This window comes from Quercus suber, unplaced genomic scaffold, assembly GCF_002906115.3.
Source record: "Quercus suber isolate HL8 unplaced genomic scaffold, Cork oak 2.0 scaffold_15, whole genome shotgun sequence".
Lineage (NCBI taxonomy): Eukaryota > Viridiplantae > Streptophyta > Magnoliopsida > Fagales > Fagaceae > Quercus > Quercus suber.
Window position 1 is genome coordinate 296,023 of NW_027069480.1, and position 19,702 is coordinate 315,724.

Below are 19,702 nucleotides of genomic sequence, written 5' to 3' on the forward strand. Positions count from 1 at the left end.
ATAAAATAAAGTAAATAATTACGTTTTTTACCTGAAATTCTGTAGTTCACAAGTACAAAATTACAAAAAGAATGCTGAAGAAGATGGAAAAAAAAAAAAAAAAAAAAAAACTAGGCGTAAATGCACTTTTAGACCCTACATTTTGAATTTTTTCCATTTTGGTTCCTACATTTTCATTTTACCACTTTTAGTCTCTAAACCAATTAATGCATGACATTTAAGTCCTTGCTGTCACCCAACTAACAGAAAAAACTGATGTGGTTAACGGCACATTAAATAATAATTAAAAAATCTATTTTGTCATTAAAAAATGCCACAGCATCTAAATTAAAAAAATTAATTTATTAATTTTAATTAAATAAAAAAAATTAAAAACAAGAGCATCAAACCCAAAAATAAACTCGCAACGACATCAAACCCAGAATCAAAGAGCAAACCCCAAAGAATGTGCCGGTGTTTCAGTACGTGAATTTCACCGTTGAATTCACTGAGATCATATCAGTAGACACTCCTGAAGAATCCGAACCAACTTGAATCTTAAATTGCTCAAACGTTATACTCTGAGAAAACATAACAAAAACACACAAATTAATCAAAATAATCAAAACCCATTTCACAATTTGCTTAGAAGAACCAAAAAAAATGTAATCTTTTAATACCTTTGTACGGTGGTCCGTGCCATTACCCACTTGGGCCCAGGACTCTAATGTGAAGGTGCGGCCCATGAATCCAACCTCCCTATACCCATGAGGCAGCCCAAGCCCGCACAAATTGTGGGCCCAAGTCTTGCCACCTGATCATTGCTCGGCAAACCTTTACCGAGCATTGGAGAATTAATGTCGTCCGCACGTCCCATCCCTTATAGACGCGGCAGTCCCTTAGTGAACGCTTCCACCGAGCATTTCTGTGGGAGTGGGAACCAAGTTCCAAGGCCATTCTTACTGCGTTCCACTCCCACCTAATCACCCACTTATAATCAAAGGTATTGGACCTCTCCTTGCACTAACCATGAGAGTAATCATGATCTCTCCACTGACCTTGAGCTATAAATTTGAGGAGTTGAAGCGAAAAAAGGGGTTGTTGAAATTGGTTGGAAAAATTCATGAAGAAAGAGGGAAAGATAGATTGAGAGCAGAGGGAGAAGAAGGTGATTCAGGCAGTTAAGGAGAGAAAAGTAATCTCATTGAGTCTTAGTGCCGAGGAAGACCCAAGGTAGGAAATCCTTGCCCATTACAAAAATAAGTTGTGAGCCCAAGGGAGGTTAAGCCCAATAGCCTTGCTTTAGGCGCGCACAAATGGCGCCGTCTGTGGGAATCTCCTACCAGGCAGTGGTCCTACTGAGATCCGTGCACGAGATGTCTGGGAGACGTTCTGGAAGTGATATTGAAAGTGGCTAGGTAGGATCTTCTCGGGGATCTTCCTGGCGAGAACGAAGGCAGAAAAGGCGCGAAGATAGGGATTGCGAGCGAGATGAAGAGCACTCTGGTTTCGGAGAAGGGTCATATCAAACACAGAGAACACTATCCAATGCTTCAGGGCACGGGCAATTTGACGAACGGGATAAAGAGCTTGAACGGCTGCGTAGGCTAGTAAGAGATTTGGAGTTGGAAGCAGGAAACCAGCACCTTGGAATGAATCAAAATAATTAGGAGAGGCCTAGCGCTGGGGAAGAACGATAAGGGACGGGGTCCAATCAGTCCAAATCCCATCATCGCCGAGAACATTCACTTTCGAGAGAGTCTTGTCGGTGCCGAGACTGTTCACAGTCAAGGGAATCTCGCCAACGACGAGACCGTTCACGTTCACGGGAATATGCAAATCGGGGTTCAGATTCCCCGAAAGAAAGACGGCCTCATAATGCAGCCATGGATGCGATGAACCATGCACTTTACTAAGCAGCTCAGTCTCCATTCTCAGCAGATATTGAGTGGGCACCAATGCCGGACAGATTTACGTACCTTCCTTTTTATTCATATGATGGGAAAACGAACCTAATGGAACACGTCAACCACTATATCCAAATGATGTCTCTGCATATCCGCAATAACACGCTGATGTGCAAGGTTTTTCCCTCAAGCCTAGGTCCCACAACTTTAAGATGGTTTAATGGGTTGTGAAAGGGCTCCATCCATAATTTCGCAGAGTTGATACAGGAGTTCGGAATCCGATTTGTAACTTGCAGCCGGGTGCCATAATCAGTAGACACACTGCTATCTATGAAGATGAGAGTAGTAGAGACCCTATGTAGTTATTGCAGCCGGTACTGGGAGCTTTACAACGAGATCGGCGGGGAGAACGAGAAGATCGCTGCGAGCACTTTTATAATGGGATTGCCTGAGGACTCTGGGCTGAGGGAGTCATTGATGAAGAAGCCTCCCGAGGATATGAGGCAGCTAATGAGGCGCATTGAGGAGTATAAACAGCTGGAAGATGACCGGCTACAAAGCAAGGGTAAGGCACCAATGATAAATCATCCTCGGCAGAGTGGATTTCAACTGAGAAACCGAGGAAATTTAAGGATTCAGGAGTCAGAAGCACCAACAGGGGAGGTAAATGTGACATTCAAGGAGCCGGTACATAAGATTGTAGACAAGATTAAGCATGAGCCATATTTCAGGTGGCCGAACAGAATGGGTGGTGACCTTTCCAGGAGGAATCATAACTTATACTACACTTATCACAAAGATAAGGGTTATACCACCAAGCAGTGCTGAGTGTTGAAAGACCATCTTAGGCAGTTGGCCAAGCTAGATATCTAAAGGAGTTTGTGGTAGGCACGGGGGACCAAGGAACAGGACAAGGCGCTCCGCAGAGGGGTAACCCCCTGCCACCCCCGCTCGGGATAATTGAGGTCATCCACGTACCTCTGAGGAGTATTGCTGCGGCAAAGAAGAAAGGGGTGTTAACTGTAGTCCTAGTAGAAGGTAGTTCGGATGCACAGCCACCGGGAAAGAAGGTGAAACTTACCCGGGAACCTATTGCTTTTAGTGATAGCGATTTGGAGGGAACGGTCTAGCCGCACGATGACGCATTGGTAGTTACTGCTCGGATAAGCGGCTTCTTAGTAAAAAGGGTGATGATAGACTAGGGAAGCGGGGCCGATGTGATGTATTCGAACCTGTTCAGGGGGCTTGGGTTGAGGAGTGAAGACCTCTCTAAATACAATACAACCTTGGTTGGGTTCGATGGCAAAATCATGATACCCGAGGGGCAAATCTCTCTACCCGTGAATATGGAAGATAAGGAGGTGGTGGTAACATTTATAGTGGTGACCTCTTTCTCCCCGTACACTGCGATACTTGGAAGATCGTGGATCCACGCAATGGGGGCCGTCCCGTCCACCTTGCATGTAAAAGTGAAGTTTCCCACCGAGCGTGGTATTACTGTGGTAAGGGGAGCCAGTAGACGGCAAGACAGTGTTTAATTGCCATAGTTAACTGGAAGAAAGGGAAGGCCGAACAGGAGGAGCATGTCAAATAGAAGGACCCGCCATCAAGCGCCCCGTTATAGCAATTACAGGATCCCTTAAGGGGGAAGGGGAGTGGATGTGCCGAGGGGATGATGAAAGTGAGGATACTTCTAGATGCTGACAAGTGTTTTCATGTTGGGAAAAGCATGGACAAACAAGATAGAGTAGAGATGTTGTTACTCCTGGTTTAGAATGTGGATGTGTTTGCATGGAGCCCATACGAGGTACTCGGGGTGGATCCTGAGTTTATCGTCCACAGACTTAGAGTTGACCCCTCGTACCCTTCTGAGAAACAAAAGCCGAGGAGGTCGGCCAGGGAGCATGCCGAGGCAGTAAGAGCAGAAGTCCAAAAGTTGAAGGATGCTAGGGTAATAAGAGAAATCTTCTTCCTAGAATGATTAGCAAATATCGTAGTAGTAAAGAAGAAGAACGGCAAGTGGAGGGTTTGCGTGGACTTCATGGATCTGAACCGAGCATGCCCAAAAGACCCATTCCCCGTGCCAAAGGTCGATCAATTGGTAGATGCAATATATGGACATCCGAAGATGAGCTTTTTGGATGCTTTCCAAGGGTATCACCATATCGCTCTAGCACCTGAAGACCAAGAAAAGACAGCATTCATCACCCCAGAGGCCAATTATCATTACAAGGTGATGCCTTTCGGATTAAAGAACGCCGAGGCCACGTACCAACGATTGACGACGAGGATGTTCTGGGACAAGATTGGACATACAGTTGAAGTGTATATAGACGACATGGTGGTGAAAAGCAAGCAGGTAGCGCGGTATATGGAGGATCTTCAGGGTGTATTTGAGGTTATTCGGCAATACAAGTTACGTCTTAATGTCGAGAAGTGGGCGTTTGGTGTGGGGGCAGGAAAATTCCTGGGGTATCTAATCACTAGCCAGGGAATAGAGGTCAACCCCAACCAAATTGAGGCTGTAAAAAGGCTGAAGCCACCGAGCAATCCTAAACAAGTACAAATGCTGACAGGGATGCTAGCCACCCTTAATCGGTTCATCTCCAAATTCGCCGATTGCTGCTGACCATTCTACCAACTCCTGAAGAAATGGAAAAGATTTCAGTGGAACGAAGAATGTGACAGAGCTTTTTAGGATTTAAAGGATTTTCTGGTGCAGGCGCCCATGCTAACAGCGTCAGAACTTGGTGAGGATTTATTCATGTACCTGGTAGTATTCGAACATGCCGTGAGCGCCGTACTACTGAGGGACCAAAGGATCCAGCAACCTGTGTATTACATCAGCAAGACTCTAGTTGACTCCGAAACAAGATACTTACCACTGGAGAAGCTAGTGTTGGCCCTAATACATGCTACGAGAAAGCTGCCGCACTAATTTTAGGCTCATACGGTTTACGTCTTGACTGAGTATCCCTTACAGTCACTATTGAAGAGATCAGACTTCACGGGCCGAATAGCAAAATGGGGGACTTGACTCGATTCTTTTGACATACGGTACAAATCGCGAAGTTCGGTGAAGGGCCAAGTCCTTGCAGATTTTGTTGCTGAGTTTTCGCTGAAGAACAATGGAGAAATAGTTTTCCATGTGGAGACTCGCCCATGGAAGGTATTTGTGGATGAAGCACTGAGGTCCACGGGGGCCGGTGTTGGAATTGTCATTATTACTGCAGAGGGAATCCGGTTAGAGCACTCGTATAGATTGGGTTTCAAAGCCTCCAACAATTACACAGAATACGAAGCTTTTCTAGCCGGACTAAGGACGGTTTCGAGCTTGGGGACCCGCGATGTTGAAATCTATTCGAATTCGCGTTTAGTTGTTAATCAAGTGCAGGGTAGTTTTGAAGCCAAGATCCTTGGATGAAAGCATACTTGGAGCAGGTGAAGCAAGCTATAAGCAGCTTTAGAACGGTGAAAGTGATCCAAGTTGCTCGGTCGCAAAATAGACACGCCAACTCCCTCGCCACGCTGGCATCAACAGTAATTGAGGAGATACCCCGGCTAATTAAAGTTGAGCTTGTTCAAGAGCCAAGCATCAGGGTAGCAAATGATCTGATAGCTGCAGGGATCAATGTCACAGCAGTTTTAACGCTTGGGCCATGCTAGATGGACCCCATTGTTGACTTCTTGACCGAAGACCGAGTCCTTTTAGATGAAAAGGAAGCCAGCAAGATCTGCAAAATTGCTCTTTGGTATTGGTTATCGGAAGATCAGAAGTTGTATCGGAGATCCTTTGGGGGGCCGTACCTCTTGTGCTTACACCCAATGAAAGTGGGTGAACTATTGGCTGAGCTTCATGACCGAGTGTGCGGCAGTCATGTAGGAGGACGTTCATTAGCGCACCGAGCAATGACTCAAGAATTTTGGTGGCCTCAAATGCAAAAAGATGCCGCCGAGTATGTGCGCAAGTGTAAGCAGTGTCAAAAACACGCCCCCCTAATCCACCAGCCGGTAGGTCATTTTAACCCGATTAGCAGTCCTTAGCCTTTTGCACAGTGGGGGCTGGACATTCTAGGCCTGTTTTCCTGGGCAACGGGTAATCGAAGATTTGTTTTGGTGGCTGTCGATTATTTTATCAAATGGGTGGAGGTGGAGGCTTTGGCCAATATCAGGGACGTGGATGTGAAAAAGTTCGTATGGAAGAATATAATCACAAGGTTTGGGGTGCCGAACTCTCTTATATCCGACAATGGGCTGCAGTTCAACAGCCGAAACTTCTGTGAATTTTGTAGAGACCTCGGCATCAAAAATAGGTATTCTACTCCCGCATATCCCCAGAGTAATGACCAGGCCGAAACTGTTAACAAGGTAATTTTGAATGGACTGAAAAGAAGGTTGGAGGGCGCAAAAGGAAAATGGGCCGAGGAGCTGCCCAACGTATTATAGGCGTACCAGACAACCCCCAGGAGGTCCACGGAGGAAACCCCATTTTCTTTCACGTACGAAGCTGAAGCTGTGATACCAACCGAGGTGAATCTACGTAGTGCACGAGTGATGGGACTCGATCCTGCCTAGAACGACAAGATGTTGGTTGGACACTTGGATATGTTGGAAGAGTGCTGTGAAGCGGCAACTATAAAGTTAGCAGAATATCAGCAAAAACTTGCCCTGAGACACACAGAGACGTAAAAGTGAGGGAGTTTGGCGCGAGAGATTTGGTCCTGAGAAAGGCCGTAGGCAATATGCGAGATACTAATGCCGGGAAATTAGCACAGACATGGAAGGGTCCTTACAGGGTCACTGCTGTGGCCTGCGTGGGGGCATATTACTTAGAAGACTTAGACGAGAGACCATTGCCCCGATCGTGGAACGTCCATAATTTAAAGAAGTTCTATCAATGATCGGCAATACGCCGAGCGGAAAATTAAATGTGGTATCTTGTATATGTTTTGCTAGTAAGAATAATGATGTTTGCTCATGCAAATTTGTATTGTTCTACTTTTGACTCTCGGTTCGATCCCTATCACTGAGAAGGTGGAAACCTTAAAAAAATATTCTAAGGACGGAAACTTGACTCTCAGTTCGATCCCTATCCCCGAGCAGGTGGAAACCTTAAAAAAATATTCTAAAGATGGAAACCTGACTCTCGGTTCGATCCCTATCATCAAGTAGGTGGAAACCTTAAAAAAAAAAATTCTAAGGACGAAAACCTGACTCTCGGTTCGATCCCTATCACCGAGCAGGTAGAAACCTTAAAAATCTATTCTAAAAGACTGAAACTTGACTTTCGGTTCGATCCCTATCACCGAGTAGGTGGAAACCTTAAAAAAATATTCTAAGGATGGAAACCTGACTCTCGGTTCGATCCCTATCACCGAGCAGGTGGATACCTTAAAAATTTATTCTAAAGGACTGAAACCTGACTCTCGGTTCGATCCTTATCACCGAGCAGGTGGAAACCTTAAAAAAAATTCCAAGGACGGAAATCTGACTCTCGGTTTGATCCCAATCACTGAGCAAATGGAAACCTTAAAATTTTTTTCTAAGGACGAAAACTTGACTCTTGGTTCGATCCCCATCACCGAGCTGGTGGAAACCAAAAAAAAAAAAAAACCATTCTAAGGGCAGAAACCTGACTCTCAGTTCGATCCCTGTCACTGAGCAGATGAAAACCTTAAAGTATTATTCTAAAAATAGAAACCTAATCCCTGACTTGATTAACTCTGCCAAATGAGTCAAAGCCTTGGACAACGCCTAAGAAAGTAGCGTTCCACTCGGACGGGCGAGAAAGTCGAGCATGCCTAAACCCTACAAGCCCAACGCAGTTATCTAGCTGAGGTTGGCCAAGATCATGGACCTGCACCTCGGCCCGTTTCCTCTTTGTTACGTGAATCATGCGATAAACTTGCAGCCGCATTGCGATAAACATTCAACACAAACAGTTAAGACAAATCATCAACAAAATAAACCTTAAGCAAACAAACCAGTGTATCGTCGCCAAAACTTGGCGACCATATAAGAATTGTTCAACCACTACAACCTGGTGGCTTAGGCAAATTATCCAAAGAAAAGAGAATTGCTGGAATGAAGGAAAGCTGAAATAAACGGTAATAGTTCGGTTCGACAACTACATTGAACGGTCGGCTTGGTCCTCGGTCTTGGGAAACTGTTGACCTACTGGGGGCTGCGAAGAACTCTTGCTGAGTTGGTCACCATCATGGGGATTGTTGGTGGCTTCATTTTCGTCCATCTCCACATGGGAGTCGATCTGCTGTACTAGCTCCCTCAAGCTGGTCGTCTCCTCTTCATCAGCGAGCTGCGAATGGTCATGCACGATAGAAGCGAGGCTCGGGAAAGGAATTTGAGTGGGATCTTTCAAGGGGGAGTCTTCGGGGACCCCTAAGACTTGCAGGGCCTCCAGCCATCCCTCTTCAAAGCCAAATTTCTGGGCATCTCTTATAACAGACTCAGTTGAGTTCTCCGCGTCAGCGAACCCTTCGTTGTACCACTTATTCTTAGATGCTTCCAGGGCCACCCTTAGGTCGGATAATTCCTCGACATGTGCAGTGTTCACACTTTCAGCCATGGCCAACTTTAGTTCTGTCTCCCCAGTTGGGTCTGTAGATCCGAATACTTCTTCTCCATGGCCGCCTTAGCTTCTTTAGTAGCGGCGGCCTTCCCCTTCGCGTTCGCAGCCGCAACGGTTTTCTCCTTAGCATTCACCTTCGATACGTCCTTGAGGGCCCGTTCTCGCTTAGCATCCTCGGCCAAATCCCTCAATCGACCATCAAGTATACACACTAATTGAGCAGCCTGACAAGGTAACAAGGGCAAGCGTAAAAATAGGAAATTAAATCCATAATGATAAAGTACGAAAAGAATAGGAAAGAGAAGCCAGGGAAACAGGACAAACAACGAAAGGATTACCGCGATGGTGTGCCACTGCGGCCTCCTTCCCATGGATTCATCCGTTCCTTCCTCAAAAGCATGCACGTCCTCAGGCAGCATGAGGCCGCGTACTAGGGCCTGAGCAACATGACCCTCGGACCCTTTCTCCCACACCAGCACGCACGCATTGGCAGGAAGAGGTTTGCCGTCCAACTCGGAGGCGAGTTTCCACGCAGGCACAGCTCATAAGGAGGATGCTACGTGCATCCCTGTCTGAGCTGTAGGCTCACGGATCACAATGCCACTTGATGGTTGGGAAGGAGTCCTCGAGGGTGCGTCACTCGGGCCAAGAAGAGTCTTTTCAGTTTTGCACTGCCTTTTTCGTTGTCGACTAGGGGCAGGAGGCAGGGGAGGCGGGGTCTGGTCGCGACCCTAGGGTGGCTACTGTGTGTGGGGGGCCTAGCCCCAGGGATGAAACGGTTGATTGTCATAGTCTTTCGAGTCACCATCTTTGCACCTGGATTGTATTCAATTTTGGGGAGAAAGGAGGATTGGGAGGCTACTTCTTCAATGTCCGGGGTTAGAGCCTTGGGATTGACAAGAGCTTCGGGTTGGACGGGTGCTTCCTCCTGAATTCGCTCGTAAGCGTGCTCTCGGGACACCCACTCGGCTGACTTGTCCCGTACAGGTTGACGCTCGTCAAAGCAGATATACCAAGGACCTTGTTCATAGGCCTCACCTATTGTGAACTTCGGGGGAAGAAAATTTGCGTGCCAGACATCTATGTAGGATAAAAGAGGACTATCAACCAATAAAGCCTGACTGAAAGCTTTCCAAGTAGAATACACAGGATCGACCCCTAGAATAAGATGAGATGCTTGGAGCTGCCTATCTAAATAGGCAAAAATTTTGGACCTGAGCGCAAAGTTCAGATCCCATTCATGCACTACCCTAATGTTCGGGGTGAACACTCTACCGTTTGCAACAGAAAAAATTCTGTGGGTTAGTGTCATGATAGATGAATTAGTGTCATGTAATAACAAACGTAAAACTAGAGCAAGTTAGTGATTAGTACAGACCTACTTCGCGCCTTGTGAGGGGTTAGGGGAAGTCACCGGCATACCAGTTGTGCGCACCCAGACAAACTCCCTGGCAGAATTCCTATTGGAATCGGGTAGGCAGGAGATCAGCCGTACCTTCATATCTCTAACTTTTAGATAATAGTTGGTTTTCTTGCTACCACATAAATTGTACATGTGGTTTATGTCATGATGGTCTAGTTGTAAGCTGAACATCTGATTCAACCTGATGACATAACTAACTACCCGGTAAAAGTTAGGTGGAAGTTGGTCAAGGCTCAACCTGTAATACCTAAGGGCATTGAGTAGAAGGGGGTCCACAGGAAATCTAACCCCATCCTCTAGAGTGGCCATTAGAGGAAAAAAGGAGGTGTTTCCCCCTATGTGAAGAGCGAATTCACTCTTGTGGTAGTAAGCCACCTCCACATCATCAGGGATATTGAAACCTTGCCTAAAAGTGGCCAAGGACGCCTCAGTGTTTAAAAGAAAAGCGAATCCCATCCTAAACTCTAAAACTAAAGGAAGAGATTGAAATAAGGGGAAGGGGTAGAAAACTTACTTTGGGCTCTAGGAGAGGGAGAAAATTCTGGGTTGAAGGACAAATGCACGGCAGAGAGAGAACTCAAAGAGTGGAGAGTAAGCAAAAGGTAAAATAATGGTCTGAAATGGACTATTTATAGGGACCAAAGGAATGTGAGCAAAAGTTGATCAGTAATAATGAAGATTAATTAGCAATAATGGAGCAGACCTTGTGGGTACCAATGCCAACCGACGCTCGTGCCGCCTCGGTTCGCGAACTGTCAGGTCATAATGACTGAACCAAACGGCCAAATCCAACACGACTTTTTAGAGTGCATTTATGAGTTTCTGAAATACCCCAAACGTCCCCTCGTTGATCTCTTCAAGTAACGGGCGCCTTTTAGGATTCCTTTATTCGTGACAAGTTTCGGGCACGAATCAAAGGGGGGCTAATGTACGGTGGTTTGTGCCCTTACCCACTTGGGCCTAGGACTCTGACGTGAAGGTGCGGCCCATGAATCCAACCTCCCTATACCTATGAGCGCAGCCCAAGCCCGCACAAATTGTGGGCCTAAGTCTTGCCACCTGACCATTGCTCGGCAAACCTTTACCGAGCATTGGAGAATTAATGTCGTCCGCATGTCCCATCCCTTATAGATGCGACAGTCCCTTAGTGAACGCTTCCGCCGAGCATTTCTGCAAGAGTGGGAACCAAGTTCCAAGGCCATTCTTACTGCGTTCCACTCCCACCTAATCACCCACTTATAATCAAAGGTATTGGACCTCTCCTTGCACTAACCATAAGAGTAATCATGATCTCTCCACTGACCTTGAGCTATAAATTTGAGGAGTTGGAGCGAAAAAAGGGGTTGTTGAAATTGGTTGGAAAAATTCATGAAGAAAGAGGGAAAGATAGATTGAGAGCAGAGGGAGAAGAAGGTGATTCAGGCAGTTAAGGAGAGAAAAGTGATCTCATTGAGTCTTAGTGCTGAAGACGACCCAGGGTAGGAAATCCTTGCCCATTACAAAAATCAGTTGTGAGCCCAAGGGAGGTTAAGCCCAATAGCCTTGCTTCAGGTGCGCACAACCTTGATTGTGATCTCTGGCTTCATGGGCTTACTAGCACCTAACAAAATTAAAGAAAAGATAGTGAAGAGAATGAAAAACCCAAGCACAAAAGCAAGAACATGGCAACGACGAGGGAGACCCTTTACACGTTCTTCATCTTCAAGAAGTCCTTCTTTTTCAATCACATCACACTGGTCCTTCCATGGCTCCTAACCTTTTCTTTGGCCTCCGCCACGCAACTCGTCGTTTGGGGAGATCTTTTGAGATCCGGGTTTTAGAGACCCAGAAAAATGGCTTGTCGAAGACTCGAGTGGCGGCCCACAGAGGAGTGAGAATGAGATGGAGATCCCACTAGGCTGAGAACTGGTGTGGAGTGAAACGACATCGTTGTCTTCTCACCATCGTGGGAGTCATGAGATGGGCTCTGAACAAGTGAACATGGTAGACTTGTCTTCGAGGAGATCTTAGTTGGTGAAGATGGGGCTAGGCTTGTTACCTCTGAGTCTGAGAGAAAGAGAGCTTTAGATGGTTGGGATTTATTTCTGGGTTTGCTATTTGATTCTAGGTTTGATGTCGTTGTTGGTTATATTTTTGGGTTTGATGTTCTTGTTTTTTATTTTTTTTATTTAGTTAAAATTAATAAATTATTTTTTTGATAGCAATAAATTAATTTTTTTAATTTAGATGTTGATGTGGTATTTTTTAATGTCAAAATAGATTTTTTAATTATTATTTTAATGTGTCGTCAGCCACATCAGCTTTTTTTGTTAGTTGGGTGATGGTAAGGACTTAAATGTCGTTAATTGGTTTAGGGACTAAAAGTGGTAAAATGAAAATGTAGAGATCAAAATAGAAAAAAGCCAAAATGTATGAAAAGTTTAGTCCAAAAAACTATTCACACATGTACCTCACTCATATGCAACAAACAATAACTTTTGAGGAGAGATGAAAGGAAAAAAAAAAAAAAAAATTGGCCTCCGCCACGCAACTCGTCGTTTGGGGAGATCTTTTGAGATCCGGGTTTTAGAGACCCAGAAAAATGGCTTGTCGAAGACTCGAGTGGCGGCCCACAGAGGAGTGAGAATGAGATGGAGATCCCACTAGGCTGAGAACTGGTGTGGAGTGAAACGACATCGTTGTCTTCTCACCATCGTGGGAGTCATGAGATGGGCTCTGAACAAGTGAACATGGTAGACTTGTCTTCGAGGAGATCTTAGTTGGTGAAGATGGGGCTAGGCTTGTTACCTCTGAGTCTGAGAGAAAGAGAGCTTTAGATGGTTGGGATTTATTTCTGGGTTTGCTATTTGATTCTAGGTTTGATGTCGTTGTTGGTTATATTTTTGGGTTTGATGTTCTTGTTTTTTATTTTTTTTATTTAGTTAAAATTAATAAATTATTTTTTTGATAGCAATAAATTAATTTTTTTAATTTAGATGTTGATGTGGTATTTTTTAATGTCAAAATAGATTTTTTAATTATTATTTTAATGTGTCGTCAGCCACATCAGCTTTTTTTGTTAGTTGGGTGATGGTAAGGACTTAAATGTCGTTAATTGGTTTAGGGACTAAAAGTGGTAAAATGAAAATGTAGAGATCAAAATAGAAAAAAGCCAAAATGTATGAAAAGTTTAGTCCAAAAAACTATTCACACATGTACCTCACTCATATGCAACAAACAATAACTTTTGAGGAGAGATGAAAGGAAAAAAAAAAAAAAAAACAAACAAAACAAAAAACAAATAGGGTAAGAAAGCAGTGCCATCTCTTGTGCCTTTTTCTTTGTCTCACTTCATCCCATTTGGTCCTTAGTTCCTTATTTTTGCCTAAACAAAATCAAATATACAACAATTGCAATTTCTTCAATAACCCTAAAAATAGCTATAATAAAATGTTTATTATTCCAAATCATTTTCTTTCAATTTCCTTGACAAATAAATTAAAATCATATGAGCAATAAAATGATTAAAAGAAAAAGAAAAAGAAGCAACACTAAGAGAATTATCTTGTAGGAAAGGAGTACTCCTTCCTTTTAGAGAAAAAGAGAGTTTTTTTTTTTTTTTTTTTAAAGATTAAACAGGAGGAAGATATGCATTTATTTTTGTTTGATTTTGTCATCTGGCTTGTCATTCAAAAGGAATAAAAAGAAATAGAAGTGCCTAATTTTAATGAATATGGATAAGGGGTTGTCATTGAATTAAAATAAGTTAGCTAAAAAAATAAAGTGAGATCGAGTGAAAAAAAAAAAAAAAAAAAGCTTTGACTAATGTAAGAGAGAGAGAGAGAGAGAGATAAACAATTTTTTTTTTTTTAATTTTTAAAATACTGTTTGAAACTATCTAAAAAATGTGGTTTTATTTTAAAGATTTTTTTTTTTAATTTATCTAAAATTTAGGAGTTTTTAAATTAGTAATTTTACAGTTTCCTGATGTATTTGAAGGTATTTTGGTACATTAAATTGTGAAACTCAAACAAGAGAATCGTGTTATTAGTAGTATAAATTGATTAAGCGGTGAGCTCCAATTCACTGGAGCCAACATGATATGGACACGTGTTTGTATCTTGTTGGCTTCAGTGTACTAGAGCTAACTTTTACTGTAGGTCTTGCTGTCAAAACAAATTAGAATAATTAGTATAGAATTAGTGCTTCATATATAATATCAACATATACACTTATGATGATTGATATGAAGTCACGTACGCTTCTAATTATTGATATGAAGCCCTTCTGTTATGTTATGCTGGAAGTTGTGAGGAATTGTTTTAAGCAAAATACACAAGTGCCCATGCTTCAGAATTCTTAGAACGAATAAACTCTATTGGTGTGGGAAGTAATGCTATGAACACAATACTAAAATGATAAGTTGTGATTTGAACAATCTCATTTTTTCATAACCTATCATTAATACCCCTTTTATTGAACACCTACATGCCATATCATTGTTATCAGTTGTGGGAAAAAAAATTACGAAATTTTTTATTTTAATGGACTTATTGTTGTTGGAGATCAGTAGCAAATGTGTTTAAAACACTTGTGCATATGGTGGCATCATTACCAAAAGGGTAAAACCTATTACACACTTGCGTGTATACACATAATTGTTAAGCAAAAGAAAAGCAGCCACTGACTGGCCTCTAGTGATTTATTACTGTTGCTATCATACGAATTTGAATTCTTTGGAATGATATGAGTAGTATAAGACCACCCTCCTCGCCTCCCAATGTTCCGAGTAAAGATAAATGCAACATGCAAAACTTATGAATGAAATATTTTCACCCAGAGTCTTGTAACTTAACTGATACTTTCTGGTGTTTTCACCAGAGATGATACTTTCTGGTGTTTTCACCAGAGATGATACTTTCTGGTGTTTTCACCAGAGATATCCATGATTCAAATCTCTCAATCCCCAACTATTGATTTATCAAAATAAAAATATATGTTGTAGTATTTTCTTTTATCTTTGCATTTAGAGCATTAGCATCCGTGAATACAAAAAAAGTTTTATTTTGCATCCTCAAAACCCACTTTATCTATTTTATTATCTCATTTTACAACCCACCCAACATTCTAGTTTCTATTTTTTATACAACTCAATAAAATAATATAAATTACACAATTAAATAATATAAACAAATCTATTTTTCTCTCCTCTCCCATCTCTCTATTCTACCCAACACCTCTTCCCCCACTGCTACCCGCCAACCACCAAACCCACAAAATCAACCAAAAACCCAAACCACGGTCATCCACCAAATGCACCAAACCACCAAACGCACAGCCAACCCACAGCCACAAACTCCAAACCACCGATCAGATATCCATACCCACAAACCCACCAAAAAAAAAAAAAAATACAAAACCCAAATCGGAACTACTACCCACCACCACAAAAAAAATAACTCACCATCACCATCACTATCACCATCCACCACAAACAACAAATCCCAAAAAAGCCTTCCACCACTCACCACCACCACTCACCACCACCACTCACCAAACTCAGAAAAAACCCACACCCAAACCGGCAAGCAACCCACCGATTCAAGACCGAAATTCAAACTAATTCAACACCGAACTCAGACCGAGTCAACATCGAACTCAACCGAGTCAACACCAAAACTCACACCGATTCAACATTGAAACTCACACCGATTTAACACCAAAACTCAAACAAACACCAACAGCAACCTGAAACTTAAACTGATTCAACCCGAAACTCAAACAACACCACCAGCAACCCGAAACACAAACAAACCCCCAGTAACCTGAAGCCCATAACACTGGTCAGGGAGAATAGAAGCAACAAAGGCAGATGATAAATAGATCGGCAGTTGGGGGAAGAGAGAGCACTGGTTTGAGAGAAAACCTCTGATTTTGTTGAGAGATAGAGAACTGATGAGAGAGGGGTGTTTACATCCCCCAATGCTAGTGCTCTTATCATAAGTAAATACTAAAAATACTGTTTCACAGTCTGACCTTAATTAGTTTTCTATAATTTATGTACATTGTTTTGACATTCATTGTTACCATGGTTCCACATTTGCTCCATCCACATCATCAAGAAAAGCAGCATCTGCTGTCCAAAAAGCCTCATTTGCCAAGTGGCCTAATGACTTGTTGCTCTCATCATAATCATCATCATCAATACCGTCCAAATCTGAATCTTCAGACTCAAACAAATCATCTAATTCATCATCATGATCATCATCATTGTTATCAACCTCATAATCATCGTCATCACCATTATTAGAGTCATCAATGACATAGTTATTCTTCCAAGCATTTCTCTTCTCTCGTCTCATCCTCTTCCCTTCCCTAACCAACTCCATCAACTTATCTTTTATTACCAGAGTCTCATCCTTCTCCAATAGGTTACCTTTCTCATCAAACCCCTCAACCAAAAACACAGAGTGCCTCTCCCCTTTCAAACTCACATAGAATAACTCTGGGTGCCTCACAATCATTCCCCTTAACTTGTTGGGCAGCCCAAACTCCTTCCTGAAATGTGTCAAGTGGTCAATTAAAGTTCTCTTTTCAACCATCATCCCCAACACCTCTCTCACCACCCCACAACCTCTTTTCTCTGCTTCAATGGACTCTTGAGCCAATGCCTCCACAGGAGTATTATAAGGGCACACATCTGGCATTTCACCAAACCTGAGCAGAAAATCCTGGTGACGTCTCTTCAAATTCAGTCCCTTTCGGAGTCTCAACTGTTTAAATTTCAAAGGCCTGTCTACAATCAGCCCACGTGAATGAACTTCAGGAGAGGGTAAAGGTTTTGCTAGGTGCAGATCCCAAGACACAAGCTCTAGTGCACGGCCATAGGAGGTATCCACAGTTTTAAATTTCTCAGGGTGATCATTGCAAAGACGAGAACGGAAATTAGGGGGAAGGCCAAGATCTGGAGCAACGTGAACCAACTTTGACAGAAGGAGCCGATGGTGAGAAGAGAGCATGAGAAGTTTCTGGAGTTTGGATGCCAAAGTCATTGAGATGGCTGATTTGAGATTTAATTCCTGGGTGGCAAGGGCTGCTGCAGCTGGGGTTAGACGAACACAAAGTTGAGAATATGATTTGGTTGCATTGAACGGTGTAGGTGGCCTTGGAACTGCAAAGACTTCAAAAATTAAAGGATAACGATGGATCATGGATAGGATTGAGCGAGGCTTTGAAAGGGCAAGGTAGGATCGACATTTTGAAAGAACGTGGAGTGGCAAAAAGTGTTTTGGTTTAGAAAGGAGCAGTGTTTTCAGCTTTTGAACAAACCGAATCTTGTTTTGCTTCACAACATTCCTGTCTAATGAAGGGCTCCGGACAATTTTGATAGCTGAACATGAGATAGAAATAGATAGATTTCTGGATTTCTTACTGCTTTGGTAATTTTGGTTAATGTTACAACGTAACCAAATAGGATTCCTAGGGAGGAAACTGGAACTGAGAAAAGAGATGGGCCAATCCCCTTGGGATGTGAAGGGCAAGGACAATGACATTTTTCAAATTTGTAGCAATCACTAGCTTTAAAGCCTACACCACGAAAAGGGGTAAAAATTGGCCTGAGATTACATAATATAATACCATAAGTCTCACTTTTCTCTACTTGATGATAAAGTAAAATTATACCTCAAAACAGCTGCTGCTGAGCAGGTTCAAGCAAAACTCTCTCTAATAAGCACAACTGATCAAGGGGTATAGTTGTGTAGGTGATGATGATATCAGCTTCATCTACAACACATATAATGCACAAACTGGGAGCTGGGTTTTGCTGCAGAATTCCTTACCATCTGCGGGGAGACATTTGATGCCATAAATCAAAAAAGTATTCCTATGTTAAAAAATGATTCATGTGGAAATATGGAATGATTTCTGACATATCTGTAGACTACTTTTCTAAATCGCACAAAACGTGGCCTAAGAGAGAGAGAGAATGAAATACACTGCAATAAAAAATAAATTTTATATGCAATAAAAAGCATTTCATCATAAAAGTAACTTCATGATAAAGAAAATGGGATGAAATGATTCGATAAGATAAATTAACCCTCAATGCTTCTTGAGTGGAAATTAATCCTCAAACTGCATTTGGCAAAGAACTAAGTCTAAATATGCATTTGAGAGGATATATTCTGTGATTATAAAGAAAATACCTTGGGCATTACCTTGTCAAAATATGATAACTATTCAATAAAGACCTTAAGCACCAAAAATAGTAATAATAATAATACTGCTACAAACAACTTTTTTCACAACATAATTCCTCAAGTGGTTGACTGTGGGTGGTAGAGAGCAATTGTGAAATTTGTTCTGAAAAAAGAAGCCTCTATAGCATTAAATATGCCACAAAACACATCAAATAGGTTTGTGTACAATTAACTAGATTGAATATTTAAGGGTGGTTTACTTGTCATGTCCGATAGAAATTGAATGAATTCATTGAGATTCATGACTTGAGAGTTTTGAGTCCATTATCTTAAATGTGTCTACTGATAAAAATGTACCTACCACCAAAGAGTAACGACTTGGGTTTGTCTTGTTATTTCAAAAAATAGTCACAACAATTCCAAGCATTTAGAATTAGATGAGGCAATTGCTGCCATTTCTAGCTAGGATGGCCTTATTCAAGACAATGCATCTGGGCATAAAATGTTTCTATATTCCAAATCCAAATGGGGGCAATTAAATTATTTACTTCATGAATAGATTGGATATTATAATACTGATTAAAACATCAGGAACAGAGAAACATAAAAATTGAAAAGCAAAATCACATAGACATTATGACGAACATGTGGGGGGCACGCTAGAAAAGTCAGTGTTTAACCCAAAGAGAGAAGAATGAGAGAAAGTTGGTTAAAGATGAAGAAGCATCCTAGTCCTTGAGGATTGGTTCTATCATCTATCAAAAGAAAGAAAGGTGCATGCATGGAAGTAACCAATCAAACTTACCTGAAGACTTTGGGCCTTCTTTGAGAAAATATAAATAGAAAGAAAGAAACGTGTTTGTGTTACTAGTTGATGACAATTGACAAACGAGAGAGATGGTTCGGGCTCAGCTGGGTTATTTTTTTTTAATAAGAAGCTATGAAAGAAAGTAGTAGGACTGGTGCTAGCCTATATTACTATTTAGTGGTGGAGAGTACTGGGGCAGGGGATGATAAATATGTTGAGATAAAATCTGTTACGCATACCTTTTTCATTTTTCCCTTTTTTTTACGCATTCGTTCTTATACACGCCGTTATATTTTTTGGGGGCTAAGTTTTACTTTTTATCATTTCATTTATTAAGTTTCATTTTTGTAATTTCAATCCGTTAAGTTTTAAGTTTTATCAATTTAGCATCTGTTAATATTTTGTTAAGTGCTGTCGTTTACTAATTTTGGATTTTTTTTTTTTTTTTTTTAATTTTAAAAAAACTACCAAGGGCTCAAGGAACGATGTTGTTCCCCTGATTGGAAGTGGGAGTGGGACTGAGAGGAGAGAGACCGAGAGAGAAAGAGAAGTGAGGACTCTAAAATTAATTCTTGAAGAGATCTTCTTGATGATCCGAAACAATGGTGGGATACTAAGCGCTGTGGATTGGTGTGGACCCCTCTCTTCATGTGATTGTGTTATCCAATTGATTTTGTTGTTTACAGGCGAATCCAAAGATTCCTCATCAAACATAAGGTTGGTCGGCATTCACTCTGTGGCTTACCGACGCATCAAGTTGGGTTTTGTCAGAACCTGATAGAGTGGAATTTGATGCGTAAGCTCAAAAATCAAAAC

General features: G+C 42.0%; 1 protein-coding gene and 1 pseudogene across 2 annotated transcripts; both read right to left on the reverse strand.

Moving 5' to 3' along the window:
• Nucleotides 1-383: 383 nt before the first annotated feature.
• Nucleotides 384-12,574, reverse strand: LOC112036518 (uncharacterized; annotated as a pseudogene).
• Nucleotides 12,575-14,892: 2,318 nt separating this feature from the next.
• LOC112036545 (protein WHAT'S THIS FACTOR 1, chloroplastic) lies at nt 14,893-19,270 on the reverse strand. Of its 2 annotated transcripts, XM_024069383.2 has the most exons (3): nt 18,884-19,269; nt 17,561-17,721; nt 14,893-17,464 (listed from the first exon to the last, which is right to left on the reverse strand). In XM_024069383.2, exon 3 carries the CDS (start codon nt 17,428-17,430, stop codon nt 15,961-15,963), a length of 1,470 nt encoding a protein of 489 aa, XP_023925151.1. In that variant the 5' UTR covers nt 17,431-17,464; nt 17,561-17,721; nt 18,884-19,269; the 3' UTR covers nt 14,893-15,960. The 2 variants fall into 2 exon arrangements, with proteins under 2 accessions (XP_023925151.1, XP_065637546.1); XM_065781474.1 differs by having other exon boundaries at nt 14,893-17,721; nt 18,884-19,270.
• Between the last annotated feature and the right edge of the window lie 432 nt (nt 19,271-19,702).